We start from the raw sequence: 19,594 nt of genomic DNA on the forward strand, positions 1-19,594 counted from the left end.
TTCACATGTGGGCACACAAACCCCCAACATGATGATTCAGCAATTTAACAGACCTTAAATGTGGCAAGGGACCTCTAATACATCTTTCTGAGGGAAAGAGAAGATACAAGTTGAGGGTCTGGCAGGTCCATAACTGTTTGCTTCTGGCACAAACCCAGGGTATATATAACCCAACACAATCTTCAGGCCACCATGAGTGTATAATGTGATTTTTAGACAGAACAGTTTTCAGCTTTTTAGAAAAGGATAATAATAACATCTTAGAAGCAGATAGTGGGAAAGGGAGAATAGGAAATGGAGGGGAACTGAAAAGGCAGAGGAAGAGAAAGAAAACAAAGAAACAGGAACCACAACAGCAAAAACAGAGATGGAGAGGGAATGAAAAAGGGCAAATACATTTCCAAAAACCAGGGGCATTTCTGATCTCATCTGAGTGAGCACATTCTCTTCTCAGACAAATAATTTCTTCCACAAATAATTAGGAAGTAATTTACATAAGTAAATCTGTGCCTTTTCAGATGAAAGTGATGCTAATGATCTGTGTCCTGAAATGTCTAAGTTTGAGGCACGTCCTACTAAAGACAACAGCAAGACCTAGGTATTTTAAGAAGTATTAATTTAAGAAAATGCAAATTATGCCAACTTTGTTAAATCCCCTACAGAGCCTGAACACACATTAGCCATGTTTGGGTCACCTGTTGACATTTATCCATAACTGTCTGTCAAGGTCAAGACGATAGAGTGACAGGGGAGATTATTAGATAAACACAGCAGGTTATTTCTACACTGGCAACATGATACCTAGTTCTAATTGGCATATACATGATTCTTTCAATAGCATCCATAACAATCAGGTTCCATATCAGTATTTGAATATAATATTACCCCACAATGCAAACACTTTTATATGTAGCTATGCAGTGAGCAGAAGACTACAAAAGATTCCAATAATGCTGATTTTAAGTACTAATTTCCTATATTTAGAAAAAAAAAGAAAGAAAGAAAGAAAAGAAAATGATACTAGACTAAAGGTGAAGCTGATTCAAACAACTCCCACAGACCAAGTGAGGAGCAGAAAGTGTGTGATACAGCATTTTATACAGGGATTCTGCCCAATCTCTGCATAAAATGCTATTACATCTGTAGAAGTGGAGGATGTCTATGATATTATTGGGTGTCTTTTCAAGAAGACTGATGCAAGGAAAAAACCTTTAGATTTAGATTTTTTTTTTGCCTTTTTAGGGCCGCATCTGTGGTATATGGAGGTTCCCAGGCTAGGGGTCGAATGAGAGCTGTAGCTGCTGGCCTACAGCACAGCCACAGCAATGCCAGATCCAAGCTGCATCTGCAACCTACACCGCAGCTCACAGCATTGCTGGATCCTTAACCCACTGAGTTAGGCCAGGGATCAAATCCACAACCTCATGGTTCCAGAAATAAAAGCAAAAATAAACCAATGGGACCTAGTCAAACTGACGAGCTTTTGAAGCACAGCAAAAAGACGGCTTACATAATGGGAGAAAATTGTTGCAAATGATGCAACTGACAAGGGCTTAATCTCTAAATTATACAAGCAACTTGTACAATTCAACAGCAAAAAAGCCAACAACCCAATGGAAAAATGGGCAAAAGACTTGAATAAACATTTCTCCAAGCAAATGTACAGATGGCCAACAAGCACATGAAAAAAATGCTCAACATCCCTGATTATTAGAGAAATGCAAATCAAAACTACCATGAGATACCACCTCACACCAGTCAGAATGGCCATCATTGATAAGTCCACAAATAAATGCTGGAGGGGGTGTGGAGAAATGGGAACCCTCCTGCACTGTTGGTGGGAATATAAGCTAGTGCAACCACTATGGAGAACACTATGGAGGTACCTTAGAAATCTATACATAGAACTACCATATAACCCAGCAATCCCACTTTTGGGCATATATCCAGTCAAAACTTCCCTTAAAAAATACACATGCACCCACATGTTCATTGCAGCACTATTCACAATAGCCAAGACATGGAAACAACCCAAATGTCCATCAACAGATGATCGGATTAGGAAGAAGTGGTATATATACACAATGGAATACTACTCAGCCATAAAAGAGAACAAAATCATGCCATTTGCAGCAACATGGATGGAACTAGAGACTTTCTTACTGAGTAAAGTAAGTCTGAAAGAGAAAGACAAATACCATATGATATCACTCATATCTAGTATCTAATATACAGCACAAATGAACCTTTCCACAGAAAAGAAAATCACGGACTTGGAGAATAGTTTTGTGGTTGCCCAGGGGGAGGAGGGAGGAGTGGGAGGGACTGGAAGCTTGGGGTTAACGGATGCAAATTATTGCTTTGGGAATGGATTAACAATGAGATCCTGCTGTGTTGCACCAAGAACTATGTCTAAATACTTACAATGGAGCACGACAATGGGAGAAAAAATTATGTATACATGTATGTGTAACTGGGTCCCCATGCTGTACAGTGGAAAAAAAACTGTATTGGGGGAAATAATAAAAAATAAAAAATAAAATTTTTAAAGAGTAGATCCAACCTTTTGCACATTAAGTAACACATTGAAAATTGCATTTTTTTCCCCTTTTTGTCTTTTTGCCTTTTCTAGGGCCGCTCCCGTGGCATATGGAGGTTCCCAGGCTAGGGGTCTAGTCGGAGCTGTAGCTGCCAGCCTACACCAGAGCCACAGCAACACCAGATCCAAGCTGAGTCTGCAATCTACACCACAGTTCACAGCAACACCAGATCCTTAACCCACTGAGCGAGGCCAGGAATCCAACCTGAAACCTCATGGTTCCTAGTAGGATTCATTAACCACTGAGCCATGATGGGAACTTCAAAAACTGCATTTTTTTCCCAGCATACCTGGCTAAGGGGCATACTTAGGGTCCTCTCCAAGGACTTAGGGATCAACACCTTGCCCCACTTGAAATCCATTTGCAGCACACCAGTGTGCCTCAGCAAGATGGATTTTAGGATATGACGATGAGAATGAAAGGCAAAAAACAACCAAATTGATTAAGTACTTAGTTCATAGTCTACTCAGATTTTGGGGGCACAAAGTTTATAATAATATATATTCCATAGAGGTCTTATTATGATGCTTTAAAGACTCAAGTCTTGAATGTACGTACTTAACCTCATGACATCTGGAAACAGATGTTTTTCAAAATTCTTTATGGCAAAGGTGTGCACAGAAATTTGTACCCTTTCAAGACCTGGAAGAATGCATAATACATGTTCTAAAAACATATGTCAAAAGAATGATCATCCTGAGCACTCCAAAATATAAGATAACACTATAGCTGTTTATAGAGAAAACCCCTTAGAAAGAATTATGGTATGAAAATTAAGAATCTTAAAATTATTTATAGTAACATTAAAAAAACTTCCCTTTAAAAATTCCCTTTATGTTTGCTGTTAATACACGATTAGAAAACTATAAAGTCTGTGTTTAAAGAATATGCAAAATTAAACTTGATTCCTTTCTTATATTTATTAAAGATTCAGGAGCTTTTAAAAATTGGCCCATTGCCCTTCTTACCTTAAACACTTATGTTACCTTTTTTTTTTTTTTTTTTTTTTTTTTAGGGCTGCACCTGCGGCATATGAAGGTTCTCAGCCTAGGAGTCCAATCAGGGCTGGAGCCACTGGTCTGCCAGAGCAACAGCAACGCAGGATCAGAGCCGTGTCTGTGACCTACACCACAGCTCACAGCAATGCCGGATCCTTAACCCACTGCGGCCAGGGATCAAACCCACGTCCTCATGGATGCTAGTTGGGTTTGTTAACCTCTGAGCCACGAAGGGAGCACCACATTACCTTTCTAAAGTCAAACTCTTTGTTAGTGATGGCCATTCTGACTGGCAGCAATGAGGTCCTACTGCATAGGACAGCAAACTATATCCAGTCTCTTCAGATAGAACATGATGGAAGATAGCATGAGAAAAAGAATGTATATACATGCATGACTGGGTCACTAGGCTGTACAGCAGAAATTGGCACAACACTGTAAATCAATTATACTTTAATCATAAATAAAAATAAATAAAATTTTAAAATAAACTCCTTGGATCACCATCCTACAGTTCCCTCTTGGCCAAACTATTAATTAATGTCCCATGTCCCCTCCACATAATATACATACATATGCATACATGCACACTTTGGTCAAAGGTCTCCAGAGCCGAGCCCTCTTTCCACTGTAATAAGCCACCTATGTTTTCTACCTCCCAAGCTTCAGTGACTCTGGCTTTCTCCTGACAGTGTCTATATTGCTATCTTCGCAGGTGGAAGAACTGCGTCCAATCACATTCCAATTTCCAAGAACAACGAAGTGACGTCCCTAACCTGCCAGCTTCCTAAGGTCATTTCAAGCCCAAAGTTATGCAAAAATATGATGATGAGAAAAATCAAGGTCCCTTACTATATTGTTCATTCTTGGTAGGGCTGCGAATTAAAACTAAGGTAACCAACAAAAAGGTCAGCATCCCTTCTAATTCCCTACATCTGAAATGTCATCATCCTGGTCATCATCACCATCATCAACAACAAAATCATATTTTTGTTCCAATGTACTACAGTGTGATATTATTTCACTATGTATAGAAAGTCATGGTGACCCATTCATTGACTATATTTCTTTCCCGCTAAACAACACATACAATGTTTTGAACGGTAAACCAAACTTAGTTTGCAAAATATTAAACAGGATATTACCTAGTGTTTGCTTGTACCACGTGTTTGCGCTGCCAAACATCTCCCCTCTTGGTGGAGAGCCTCAATTGTCTTTATTTTCCTTCTGCTTGGTCAGAGATATATGATTGCACTTGCTTAGTTTAGTTGAAAGCACTGTTTCCTATAGAGAAGTTTTACTCACGTCCCTAACCAGAAAAGTATTTAAAACAGGTTTATTGGGGCCATTGGTCCTAAAACATTTACAGAAACTACATAAGTCTTGGACATTTTCCCCTGAAAATTCTGGTAGAGACAGGAGAAGCAAAGGAAAAAGACCTTAAAAGAGTTGCCACCCTACTCTTGGATTTCTCCTTCTTCTTCTTTTTTTTTTTTTAATTCTTTCAGGCAGTTAACCACTGCTTTCTACTTTCTTGTGCCAAATACTTCTGAAAAAAATCTATGTTTACCTTGTTCAAGATGAATAGTTGAAAGAAAAAAAAAAGCTTTATACAAAACCCAAAACTATCCTATATGAGACAATATGGAAATTTTGTGGCACTGAAGTCAGGAGACACTTTCCAGTTTAGAAACCACTTTTTAGAAGCAGTGGGTTCCATTGTGCAAGATGAAATAGAAATTAGGAGGATAATTGATGATGGTGTGCTGGGAACACAGTGCTTAAAGCAGGCTGAGTAGAGATGGAAAACATTATACGATGGGGAGAGAAGGAGGTGGGAGTTTGACTATAAAACTTATTACCACAACTAAGGTGCATCATTTTGCTGCCCAAACAGTATTATAAAAACGGAGCATTGATCATCACCAGGAGAAATTTCAGTGTGGGAACGTGGAATTCTGGCCCATATCCATGCTGTTGTGGAGCAAAAACCTCCTCTGGAAGCTGCTAGATGGCCAGAGGAGCTATACCCGCTCCCTAACAGAGGGGCCTTGGCTCCATTTAATATTCTTGTCTAGTGAAACAGCAAAGATCCTTCATGCCTATTTTTAAATGCACATTTTTAATATTCAATATAATGCTACTCTTTAACAAACTCTTTACTCCCTGCCTCTCTGATGAAGCTTCCCGTGGTCTTTAAAGGGATTGTTAACCCAAGAATGGATCGCGCTCTTTCTGCATGAGCAAGTCGGGAGACACTCCATTAAGCTTTCCAGTATTTAATAGACAGATTCATCTCTCACCTCTGAGCAGATGAGCCAGTTGCTCAGTGATGAGCTCAGGAGCCTCCTGGAGAATCTCTTTCACCACCAGAGAGGAGGAAGACTCTCGGAACTCAAAGTCGGCATCGCTGTGCTCAGTTGGGTTAATGACTTTGACAACTGCTGATTCCAAAGTTTTGTCCTCACTATAAGGCAAACGGAGGAGAGGAAGAGAAAGAGATGCAGCATGTTTTCTTACTTTTTGGAATTATTTAACCTCTGTCCCCACAGAAGTGACTTCCTCTTGATAGCCCAAAATATAAGTGAGCTCACACGACATGAATCTGTGTGTTTTAGCATTTCATTTCAACTAACTGCCTCCCTAAGAGTCTTAAAAGACCTTCACATCTTACCATTTCTAGCTTTTGTTTTGCTGTTGGAAAATAATAACAAAACAACAAAAATCATTGTGAAGGCTAACATTTATTGAGCTTCCACTATATGCCAGACGTTATTATAAATACTTTGAGAGTATTACCATATTTTATACTATAAAATGACCCTTTTTAATAGGTTCTATTAAAATTCCCATTTTACAAGTGGGGAAAAGGAGGCACAAAAAAGTTTAGAAATGTGACCAATACCACAAGGGCAATAAAGCCAATATTTCATAAAAGCTATAAATGGTGCATAACCTTTAAAATTTGTATAAAAATAAAATAAAATAGAAGTTTTATTTAAACTTGTACTTAAACTCTAACTATCTGGTTCCAAAACTTGCACATCCAGTTTGGGGCTGGACAAAAAATAATACTACTGGCCTATTTATTCCCACATCATACTTTTTAATGAGATGGTGTTAGCTTTTATAAAAGGCAGGAAGAAAGATATGGGTAAAACTGACTTTATTCTTTCTGTCTGCCAAAACCCAAAGAATGGCAGTGAATGAAATGAAGATCTCCATTTATTTCCGAAAAACATTCTATTTCATAAACAATCCCAAAGCTAGATTTCACATTTCCTTCTCAAAACCAGCATAGATGTTTCCATTTTAATTGGTAACCAAACTCTCCCTGAGTTCTTGACTGACACACATTTCATAGTTCATTCCTTTGGCTTCCTGTGTTTGTCCATATCTACTGGCACTAAAATTGGTTTGAAAAAGTTAACACATAAGTTTAGTCAAGCATGTGATTATCCTGAACACTGATACCTGAAATCGGTCAAATAAGCTATGAATAACTCTCAGCCAATTGTCAACAATTGACTGATAAATATTATTCAAACAGTTGTATGAATTTCAAATATCATGGGGATTTTATCAGCTCTACACAGGCAGATTTTTTTCCAAGCTCTTTATAATCAAATAAACTGTATGGCTGACACTACGATATATCCATATTTAAATATGCTTCCTTAAGGCTAGGTAAAAAATTAAATATTTGTACAAGTTTTTATTTCATGTATGTTAAGGTCAATGTCCACTAGTTAATGTCATCAATGATTAGCAAATCGGCAAAGTTTGCAAAAAAACTATCATCTCCTACTATTGGGATATTTAACTGGGGGCACTTCATTCATTAGCAACACAGAGCTTATCAAACTGGGCTCTGTGATGGGTTATAAGGTCCTTGAAGGCAGGGAATCTATCTTATTCCTCTTTATATACCTGTAGATTCGTGCACCAATTAGCACCTCCTAAGTATTTAGTGAAGTAGGCAAAAGATTCACGTCTAATTCAAACTCTTCTACTAACTGCATGTGGTACCCTGGCCAAGTCATTTGCCCAGATTTCTCGTCCGTAAAAAAAAGGAGTTCAAATTATATGAACTTTCAAAACTCCATCCTGCTTTTCTAGAATCATACTATGAATAAATGAGCCAATGATCAAAGGGCTTTCATAGCCCATCTACAAAATTTTCCATTTCACTACTCAGATTTCTTAAGAACCTTTTGGTTTTATTTAGCATTTAATTTCAATTTTCATACACACATTATCAGCATCAATACACCGGATGGTTGCATTGCTAGAAGAAAGTGTTCGTCAAGTTCCCATTGTGTTTCAGTGGGTTATTTATGAACTCAACTAGTATCCATATGAAGATGCGGGTTTGGTCGCTGGCCCCACTCATTGTGTTAAGGATTTGGTGTTACCATGAACTGTGATGTAGGCTGAAGAAGCAACTCCAATCCTGCGTTGCTATAGCTGTGGCACAGGGCTCTGATTGGACCCCTCACCTGGGAACTTCCATATGCGGCAAAAAAAAGAAGAAAGAAAGAAAGAAAGGAAAGAAAGGAAAGAAAGGAAAGAAAGGAAGGAAGGAAGGAAGGAAGGAAGGAAGGAAGGAGGAAGGAGGGAGGGAGGGAGGGAGGAAGGAAGGAAGGAAGAAAGAAAGAAAGAAAAAGGAAGAAAGAAAGGAAGAAAAAGAAAAGAAAAGGAAAGTGTTAGAAATGGATTAAAATTATACTTTTGGGAATTCCCACTGTGGTGCAACAGGAACACAGGTTTGATCCTCAGCCCGGCACAGGGAGTTAAAAGGATCTGCATGTAGGTCAAAACTTCAATGATCTTTGGCCCGGAAACTCCATATGCCACAGGGGAGCCAAAAAGGAAAAAAATTATAATTTTGGTCAATTTTAAAAGAATTTTCTACTTTTAAAGATGTCATATTTGAAATGCCAAAGTAAAAAGAGAGTTTTGACATAGCCCAAATTTTGCTATAAAAGAAGAAAAAAATATTTCATTTCCTCTGAATGTCCTCTGCCTTTAATATATCTTCCTTAACCACAAAACATCCCAGACAGGGTAATACTGTGTGCCGAAGAACCTTTGCTAAAAGACCAAACCTCCCTCCAGAGCCTCACATGAAGTCTTACCTTGACAGCACGTTGCTGCTAACAAGGGTTATAGATAACTTCCCTTCGTTGTGTAGCTGATGCAGATTAATTTCATCTCGGAATATGTGGAATGACTCGGAGATATTTAGCTCTTCTAAAATAAACCTCGTCTCTGTGAAGTAGCTGAATTCAGTTCTTGGTATGTTCAGCACAGGCAGACAGAGAACCCCAGGTGGGCTGACCTACCAAGAAAAAAGTTGACTGAATTACTGACAAAAGCAGGAGAAAAGATTACAATTACATTTTCTCAAACCTGGGAGTAACTGTAAGGGGAACAAAAGTCTTTGGCTGCACGAAACTATCTGACATTCGTAACCAGCTTTTCCTGAACCCAATTAGCAGAGCATTTTCCATGGGTAAGTGGCCTCTAATCTTTTTTAACCTCTTGTTACTCTATATAAAACCTCTTGTGCCTTTCTTGAAATATTTTATGTCTCATTTCACTCCTTCCACAGTTTATCTTTTTTTTTTTGGGGGGGGCACACCTGGTATAGGGGTCGAATTGGAGCTGTAGCCGGTTACTGCTAAGCCACGACAGGAAATCCCTCCTTCCACAGTTAAAAAAAAAATGTATATATATACATCTCTTCTTCATAGAAAGCAAATTTACCTGTCTTTATGGAATCAGCAGAAAATCAGAATGATTACAGCAGGGCAAGTGAAGATTGTGGGTATACATCCCGCCTACACGGGATTGCCCATCATTTAGCTCCAGCCAATTGTTTCCATGCCAAAAATTCAGGTCTAGAATAGGCAAATTTTCAATTACTCAAGAAAAGCTAGAAATATAGATTTGGGGGTGTTACCTTGATGTTTAATTGCTACAATTCATATTTAATTAAAAATCTGTAGAGTTAGTGAAAACTCATGCACAAGCTGGATCTGGCCCACAGACTGCCAGTTGTGATTTCTGCTGATTTATTATATCATTAAAAAAACCTTTTATTAACAAGCCTTGTATTAAAAAAAAATGTAGTGGTGGGGGAAACAGGAGATGGGTAGAAGTTAGAGAATTTCAGATTCACAATAATAACTTATTTTTACACAGGAAACTTTAAATGTAGGTGCTTTTAAAAATTACTCTGTTTAGCAATAAACCCGAAATCACTGAGAAAATGTGGGGTTTGGAAACACTGAATTTTTGCATAAAGTAAATGGTCATTGTTCTCACATCATCACCAGCTCTGTCACAAGCATAGGGCTTATTACACAGCTTTAACATCTTTATCATCCACGTCCCCTTCCTAGCAGGGATTTTTTTTTTGTCTTTTTTTGTTCAGTTATGTTTCTCAGTGCATAAAACTGGCACAAAATAGACATGCATTTGTTGAGTGAAATACATGAATCACCTACTGTTACAGTACACAAAGCACAAAGCCAACTCAACGAGATGGTTTTTATCCCACCTGTCAGGCGAATCCAGAATCACAATTGTGCAATAGTCATTTGGAATTTGTGCAGCGCAAATTATTTTTCCTCATTAACTTATAGAGTTATATCTAACTCCCGATATTAAAACTTGAGTCAGGAGGCATGTGGCCTGAGCTTACCCTGGCAGGACCTGTTCTGAAGGTGGAGTCAGAAGAACTACATTCAAGCCCCAGCCTCTGCTGTGTGCCTTGGAGAAAGCCATTTTCATTTCTGACCCTCGGTTTTATCCATAGAATGGGGCTTATTCACCAGAGTGGAAAGTATTTAAATGGAGTCAGAGATGTGAGGCTACAAGGCCCTGTCCTACCATGAGTTAATACTCTGTCCTTCTCCCCTGTGTTAATACACTGAGAGAGAATAGCCAGGTTCTCAGAAAAAATTAAAATAGAGATGCAGATATGTGATGGGGGCAGGATTCAGTAAATTAACAGGAAGGCAGATATTTAACAATTCCCGGGATGTGACCCTTCACTAATGCCACATTCGTTCCCATGCTTAAGGCGAGCCTCAGAAGGAGGAAAGAGGCTGCACATCTCTTTACCTGTTTCTTCTATCACAACTACTTTTCCCACTCCTTTCTTTGGGTGTTATTGTATTCATTCAAGACATCACAGGTGTTGTTTGTGGTGCCATTATTATCATATGATTTAAGAGTCCAGGCCATGATCAGTTGGAAAACTAGTCTGGTTCAGCAACCTCTATGATCTCAAAACAAGCAATGCTTTTTTTTTTTTTTCTAGGAGTCAAAAAACCTAGTTGAGTGAGGGGGAGGTGGAGATAAACTGGGAATTTGGGATTAACATATACACACTACTATATATAAAATAGGTAAACCTACTATATAGCACAGGGAGTTATACTCAATATCTTGTAATAACAGATTGGAATGGAAAAGAATCTGAAAAAGAATATCTGGAGTTCCTGTTGTGGCTCAGTGGTTAATGAACCCAACTAGCATTCCCAAGGATGCGGGTTTGATCCCTGGCCTCGCTTGGTGCAGCTCGGATCCCACATTGCTGTGGCTGTGGCATAGGCCGGTGGCTACAGCTCCGATTGGATCCCTAGCCTGGGAACTTCTGTATGCCATGGGTGCAGCCCTAAAAAGACAAAAGACAAAAAAAATTTTTTTTCTATGTATCTATCTATCTACCTATCTCTAACTGAATCACTTTGGTGTACACTTGAAACTAACACAACACTGTAAATCAACTATAATTCAATTAAAAATAAATTTTAAAATCCAGTTGAGTATTTAATATGCATGTTTTGACACAGACACATGTCTCTCCTCATATCAATTAATCTTCCTTGTAAAGTTTAGCAGATTTTAAGTTAAATTATAGAAAACCATATGTAGAGATCAGAATAGTTTACCTGGCATTTTTGTCAGCTGCTCCCTAAAGCCATTCTTGTCACCTACAGCTCATTCTGAAAGACTTGGTTTCATGCAAATTTAAATCATTCTAGATCAGCTATGTATACTGCCAGAGCCAAGGATCCAAACAACATTGGAATGAAACAAACTGGACTCCGTGAAATTAAAAGTCGTGTGAAATTAGACATAGCACAGAGATACCACTCATAGTGTACACTTTTAGGCTTTAAGGTGATGCATTAACATGGATTGAGGAATTTTGTGGTATGGGAATTTTAAAACGATTTATTGAAAGAAAGGTCTTTTCCACCTCTGTTGACATGTTACAGTATGACTTCACACAGTACAAAGATTCTGGCTCAGGGAAGATTATTGTTAACTGAGAATGACCTTGCTGTACAAAGTCAAGCTAAAAGGCAAAACCAGAATATAGATGTGACATGCAATACCTCTTATTACTGAAAATTCCAGCCAGTATGCTCTGTACTTCAAGTAATGTTCACACAGGTTATTCTGCACCTATTTTTCTACTCCCAAGATTATCCAACAAGGATGATAAAGGAAAACAAGAAATTCTGACCCTTACTTTTATCAATTCTCTGAATTTCCACAAAAGTAATCAACTGTTATAAAAAACTGTAATTGTTTTCTTTGAAAAAAATTGATCTTATTGAAATAATGTTTTATGCAGAGAGTCGGTAAGAAATAACTAACATGTAGAAAGTGACCAATACATATTTGTTGGTTAATGGATTCTATTAAGTCTCTGCAACAAAAAACCAGAACATGAAAAATTAAGTTTCCAGAAATGTTGGTTTTTTTAAGTTATATCATAACTCAAATGTAAAATGCATGATCTTCTCCCTTACCTTGTCCAGAAAGTAAGCATATGTGAAGGCAGAAATGAGGGAATCCAAGTCACACGATTTATGTCCAATAACCACATGGACCTTCTCCAAGCGTTTGCTTCTATTCTGAAACATTCAAATAAACCATTCCAATTTAACGACAGGTTAATATAAAGTGGACAGTTTTCAATCTTCTTTTAAAGTAGAACTTAGCTATATTCATACGCAATTGCAGAAACCCATACGTTTATCATGAAATTTTTCACAGGGACATCAAACTGCACAAAATATTTAATGTTTAGAAATGTTCAAACTTGAGTGAATTGCTGGTTCACAACCTTGGGAGCTTTGCTGGGTGAAATCTGAAACTGGCCCCATACATAGGGCAAAGGGAGATTGAAGAAAGAGGCAAGCCACTCCAGATTGGTAGGGGGCAGGTTCAATAAGCAAGGGAACTTACTTGCCAGGCATGTCTTGGGCGGCCACAAGACAGGTCTAAGTCCACACCTGCCCACCAGAATCCTAACAGTTTATACAGAGGCTTGAACTGGCTTCAGTGACATACAGTCTCAACAACACATTGCTTTCTTGAGGTTGTGTCCCTGAAAATGGGTCCCGCTATGGGATCAGCAGGCAAAACAGGGAGGAATCCCTGTTTTGGAATGTATTGAAGGAGCCTCCAATCACCAGGGTCTAGCTCTCAGGTCAGCCAGTAGTCACATCCTCTCAATGACCTTCTCCAACAAAAAATGTGATTTTATTAAGATTATCCACAATCTAACTTGATATGAACTGTATTTCTGAGCTGTACATTTTTAGTAAAAAATGATTTTGGTCTAAAGGGCAGCTCCACAGTGTTCCATATCATCTCCTTATAAAAGATGTTCTTCTCGAGAGTCAAAGTGACTTTTTTCCTATGTCCCTGGCATGCAATACAAGTTGGCAGGAATTTATTTTTTCAAGCCCCATTTTGGATGAAAGAGTATGCTTTCTCTGCATTATAGTCTACAATTTAGCAAATAAAAGTTATCACTTATCCTCCCCTCAGAGAAAGGGATAGGACTGGTATTATCCCTTTAAAAATTAAAAATTTGTATTTGTATTGCTTTAAAAATACAAATCAGTCGCTATTGAAGAGTGTACACCTCTCTGGAAGATAAGACATACAGTTTTCTTTCCTGGCCTACTCAATAGTTACTTAAAATTCCTTTATCGAAGGCTGATCTTCTTTAAATGCTAAAGAATCAATCCCTTTCAGAAAATTTCACAACAAAACTGTCTGATAACAATAATTATAACCTAAATAGACATCTTATAATACATCAGAGATGACACATATGAATATTTTCCCCTTTTTTCATCTTTTTAAAAATTTCTCTCTTTAGGACTAACTAGAAAGGCAGCTCAACTGTAATATTGCGCAAAAAGGCTACATAAAAAATTCACTGTTAATAGCCATTTCAAGAAAAAGACTTGCCATTTCTTTCTCTACAGAACAAAGATAAAGGATTCTTTAGCAACTTACTCAGCATCCTACAATTGACTCTATAAATGTGTTGGTGTTTGGATGGAACTGCTGCATCAGACTCAGAAACTAGTTATTCAACAACCAGGCTGTGGTCCAAGAAACATAATAAAGTAAATCTCAAGGGGGCTAGTTTAAAGAGCCTGGAGAATGATGGCAGGACCAATATCGAAATATAGTTAAATTAAATATATATATATATAAAATATATTAATCTTAAGTAAAACAATATGATTTAAAAATATGTTATAAACTCTTTGAAGATAATTACAACCACCGCCCCATCCCCATCACCACCTGTGGCTGCATTCCTTCTTCTTCCAGCTTCCTTCTCTTAACCTGGTAAATTTATAGCCAGCTAACTTGTAGTTTTTGAAGATTCTAGTCCAGTTCTTATTCTCAAAGTTGGACTGCTTCCTCTGTGCAAGACTGTCAGATATTTTAGAGGTATCTAAATAAATTTGGTTAAATGGAATTATACTCCATTACAAACACAAACAAATGCATTAGGAAAGCATATTACTGCAGAATGTTGTTCTTCCGAGAAACTCAAAGATCTAAGTAGACATTATCTCATTTCTCCTCCCATATCTCTTGTAAGCCAGACAGTAAGAAGATTAACAACACTTTTTATAGGTCAATGGAGTCTGTGATAGGACCAGGATTGTTCCCAGAACCCATGACCCAGTACAATAAGCCCTGATTCTTCTGCCCTGCACCACCCACTCCATAATGCCACAGTGACTTTAGCATCTACAAAATGAGCAGGCATGGGGATTGAGCAAAAAGAGAGAATTTAAATATGCCTTCTAAATACAGTAGGGCTTCCTAAAATTATAGCATCAAAATTACCCCAAAGCAGAGTTCCCACTGTGGCTCAGCGGGTTAAGGACCCAACGTTGTCTCTGTGAGGAAGCAGGTTCAATCCCTGGGCTCACTCAGTGGGTTAAGGATCTGGCATTGCCACAAGCTGCAGCGCAGGTCGCAAATACAGGTCAGATCCATTGTTGTTCTGGCTGTACATAGGCCTGCTGCTGCAACTTCAATTTGATCCCTGGCCTGGGAACTTCTATGAGCTATAGTTGCAGCTGTAAAAAGAAAAAAAAAATATTACCCCAAAGGTGACCTATCTATTTTCTTCCAGGTTTGATAATTCCTAGGCACAGCTCTTCCTTCAACACTGAACTAGCATTAAATAAGACATGGGGGAAAGTAAGAAGATTTGTATGTCAATTCATTTCCAAGCCCAAACCAACTATTAATTAGAAAAAGGAAGGAGCTAGATAGGATTGTCAACCTAAATAGGTTGGACCACCTCTCACAATTCAAGACTCTTTTAAGATTATGATTTATTCATCCTTTTCCATGTAAAGAGAAAAAAACACATTATCATCTTGCAGGTCAGGCTGTAGAAGACCCAGTATAAAACTTTGAGGGTTCTTTTTGGTGCTACATGCCTCTCTTTTCATGCTCACTTCTTTCTCTTCTAAATTCCCTACACATCAAATTCCCCAATAGCCATGGCTGTTCCTAGTGCCATTCACTCATGTCTGCCATCTCCAGTCAATGCCCTAGTTCCCAGGCTCCAACATTATCTTCCCCACCACCACTCACCTCTAACAAAACGTACCATTCTGGTGCCCTTGCTATTAGGGATCTATGTGCCCCACCCCAGCAATGCCAATGGAGAGCCCATGCCAATGAGTAGTCTTAGGATTATGCATTATCCACCAAGTTAACACACTTTCATTTTAAAGAAAACTTCCAGGGATTATGTCACAGTCCAAAAAACCGACCAGAAATTTTAGGCTGGCTAAAAATGCTGGACAAGACAAAAGGGACATTACAAACAGAAGTGACTACCAATGAGCCTTAAAAATGGTAGGCTCAATCTCAAAAAAATCTCAAGTGCCTAAGTGCCTGGTTCCTACCAAAACCCACTAAGACAGAAGGAGAGAGAAGCAAAGGTCCAATATCATAGTAACCATCTCAGACAGACTCCTGCCTATGTGGAGGAATCAAACATGAAATTAGGAATATAAATTCAACCAACAGGTGAGTTCAAGGAATGGGAAGGATTTGGCTTTTCAAATCAGGGGTCAAGAGCCTGATGACGCATGTCCTGTTCTCAAGCATCCTACCACAAACGACCTTGGCAGAGTAAATAGAGCAAGTGACCCCTGGGTCAAGGAAAGGCACAAAAGTCTGGGGCCTGAGTTCCGGGATCTGGGGCTGGTAACATGGTATCCTTACAGTACCTGGTCCACTCTGCAGCAATGGCCTCACCTGCAGGGGTGGCAGTGAAACTGGTTCAAGGTGCTCTGAAGAGGCTCCTGACCACAATGATACCCTGCACATCTCACAGCAGGTCTGTGGGCTCCTTTCTGTGTCACATCTCCACATCATCACAGACTCACAGATGTTCAATCTTAATATCTATGTCCCTTGATACAGTTCAAATTGGGGTTTAGAGTACTCGCAAACAAATTATGCCCAAATAAAAGTGACATATGTACAATTTTAATCAATTCAATTAATTATTGTCATTCAACTAATAAAATCCTGTTTGTGCCAGGCACTGTACTTAACCCTTGGGATACGGCTCTGAACTGAACAGACAAAAACCCAAGCCCCCATGGCACTTGCGTGTTAGTGCAAAGAGATATAAAGAATCAAAAATTAAATAATGATAAATGGAAGGGTAGGGTGTCCTGGGATGGGGCTCACTGAGATGGTGACATTTGAATAAAGACTTGAAGTGAAGAAGTAGGACCTCCAGTTATCTCAGGCCAGGGGAATAGCAGATGCCAAGTGAGAGCATGCATAGTGTATGCATTTTCTAAATGTGACTTTGTGAACTCCTAGCCAGGAGTGAATAGATCTGCCAAGGAAACAGCCATTCTCTGATACTGATACAAGCACACCACGCATTAAGGAATCTCAGGAGACAGAAGATTCTTTGTCATTTCCTATAACAGTGCTAAGCAAGCCCAACACAAAATGGAATCTTGATAATGGGTTGAAATAGATACTACATTCTACTATACTGTACTTTACACTTCTGAATAGGTAGACAGAATCTTTCCATAATCAATGAATAAAAGAACATATATTGAATATGCTGGTAACTCAGATCACAATTTTAGTATGCTTTTAAAGTGTGTAACCCTATACACCATTAAACTGAGACTTCTTAATGAAGTTATTTCTCATCTAAAATTTTTAAAACCAGAAACTGCTTAAGCATTCATATTCAACTGTCCATGAAAGCAAACTGCACTTGTCAGGCAAAAGTACTTTCAAGCACACCACAGAAAACACAGTTGATCAGAAAGAGGGTTTCCAGAGCCCTGCCATAAGCCTGGGCCCCTCAATCAGTTTTTTTATAACTCCACCATCTGAGGAACAAAGCTGCTCCCGCCCATAACATTCACATCTAGAGTTCTACAGATTAACCTTTGGTCAATAAGCTCTTGCAATACAGTTATACTATGATTTCTCTGTATCCATCTGATCCAACCCTCTTTTCTTAAAAACCCTATATGCAAATGTTTTCAAAAATACTGAACTGAAATGAACTTTGTTTCAAAAACACAGGTAAAGCCTACGGAAGTTGGAGAGTACCTCACCTCAGACACTAAAGCAGAGCGCATTCCTTAGTCCCTCATCCTTAACCAGCAAATGAAGAAGTGAGAAAAAAAAGTCTCCTGAATTTATCAGATGGTATCTCCAAAGAAACCCAGGCACAAAAAAGAGCTGGCAGTCGACTTGGCTATTTCAAACTCCCAGTCAGTGGCGGGTGGGTGGGGGGTTCTTCTTCCTTGGAGGCTGGCTCTGGGTGGCAGAGAAAGGGGCCAGGTTCCTCCCCAGAAGAACCCCCATGTGCCTGTGGCTGCCACAATTCTAAGTTAAGAAGACTTGCAGTTTCCATTGTGGCTCAGCGGTAATGAACCTGACTAGTATCCATGAGGACGTGGGTTCGATCCCTGGCCCCACTCAGTAAGTTAAAGATCTGGCATTGCTGTGAACTGTGGCGTGGGTTGCAGACACAGCTTGGATCTGACATTGCTATGGCTGTGGTGTAGGCCAGCAGCTGCACCTCTGCTTCCACCCTTAGCCTGGGAACTTGCACGTGCTGCAGGTGTGGCCATGAAAAAAACAAAGACGACGACTCACAGAATGTGTAGTAAGAAACCTTAGATGTTGCTTGTCCCTATGAGTCCCCATCACCATGCCAACCACAGTCATCAGGAAAGTAAGGAGGAAAAGGATGCATAAGGAACCACAGCCAAAATGAGCAGCAAGGACAAAGGGCACTGTGGAACTGCCCAGAGCAACCTGGTCCTCCAAAGGCCAGGACAAAAGTCCCCTGATGATCTCTGCCAGATAGTCACATCCTTGGTTCACTTGGTAAATCAATGAGATGCCTCTTGATACTGGCTTTGAGTTTAAGATCATTTCTAGAACTCCTGAGTTCCTGAATTTCTTGTAATCTTATCATTACCTGGAAAAAAGTTGCAACCAAGAGAGAAAGAACGCTGCAGGGGACAGCAGAGCATCGATCAAAAGTCAGAAAAAGACGAAAGAAGGAAATGCTTATCATTCTACACAAAGTCTCCAGAACAGACGGATTTTCCCAACCAATTGAAACCTTTGTATTTTATTCTTGCTTTTGTTTATCTTTCTGGGTTTCATGTGTGTATATAAAATTTCTGGAACCAGCATAGGTGCTTTTAAAAAAACCTCCATGATATTGACAAATAGAACACTCTGGCCCATATGTTCACCTAGTCTATTCCACAGTTTCTTTCTAATGGTTAATTAATAAACAATCATAAGTGACTGGGAGGCTGTAATTGACTTCTTCTGAGAGCTGTACCTCAGGTCCTGTGTAAAGGCAAAAACAATTACCAGAATCTACAAATGCAGGACATAGACATTTTATATTTAATTTTCTCATAAATGTCCTAATTTAATCGGTGACGTATTGGATGAATACAAACCTATGAAATAGGAAAAGGCAAAAAGCTTTCCATGATGAGACTCAGACGATTTTGAGGTAATTTAATTGTCGCACTTACTGATAAAGCTGAAACCTCATCAACTCAGACAAGTACATGTTGTCTATGGCCTCTCCTCTCACTGCCTTCCCCACCAACTCCAACAATATTTTCCTTCAGGCTCTCTTTGCCATGCTGAAGAAGGCCCTCTTTCAATATCACTCATTTGGGAAAAGCGAGGAATGAGAGTCAGTCTGAGCAAATTCAGCATAAATGGCTCAGATTCTGTACACATGTACCCCTTCTACATTGTCAAATGCAGAGGCCACTGGGGGTAGGTGGAGGGGGAATCAAAGCTAAACTCACCTACTGCTTGAGGCCTTTCTTGGGTAGGTATCTGGGTCCCCAGCTCCCTTGAGTCAGGCTGCTTTTAGCTGGACTCTGGACGTTGACTCAACTAGTCTTTGCCCTTCTCAACTGAATCCATCTTGCTCAAACTGTTTGCTGCTCATCTTGAATACACAGTGTTTTCAAAAAAGGAATGACCTCATCTGTGATTTAGACACTTCTTCTGGATCATAGTAATAATTTGGATCAGAACTTATTTTACTTTCAGAATTTAATTTTTTTATATTTAAGATTCTCTTTATTGACAATG

General features: G+C 39.0%; 1 protein-coding gene across 4 annotated transcripts in view; it reads right to left on the reverse strand.

Annotated features, from left to right (window-relative positions):
- PRUNE2 (prune homolog 2 with BCH domain) overlaps nt 1-19,594 on the reverse strand; it is a 266,403-nt gene that overhangs the window by 199,853 nt on the left and 46,956 nt on the right. For all 4 annotated transcript variants that reach the window (XM_047767794.1, XM_047767792.1, XM_047767793.1 and 1 more), the window contains exons 2-4: nt 12,433-12,537; nt 8,737-8,939; nt 5,902-6,065 (exon numbers count right to left, since the gene is read on the reverse strand). In XM_047767794.1, the coding sequence (XP_047623750.1) occupies nt 5,902-6,065; nt 8,737-8,939; nt 12,433-12,537 (472 nt within the window). The remainder of the gene's footprint in view (nt 1-5,901; nt 6,066-8,736; nt 8,940-12,432; nt 12,538-19,594) is intronic.

This window comes from Phacochoerus africanus, chromosome 2 (genome assembly GCF_016906955.1).
Source record: "Phacochoerus africanus isolate WHEZ1 chromosome 2, ROS_Pafr_v1, whole genome shotgun sequence".
In the NCBI taxonomy this organism is placed as follows: Eukaryota; Metazoa; Chordata; class Mammalia; order Artiodactyla; family Suidae; genus Phacochoerus; species Phacochoerus africanus.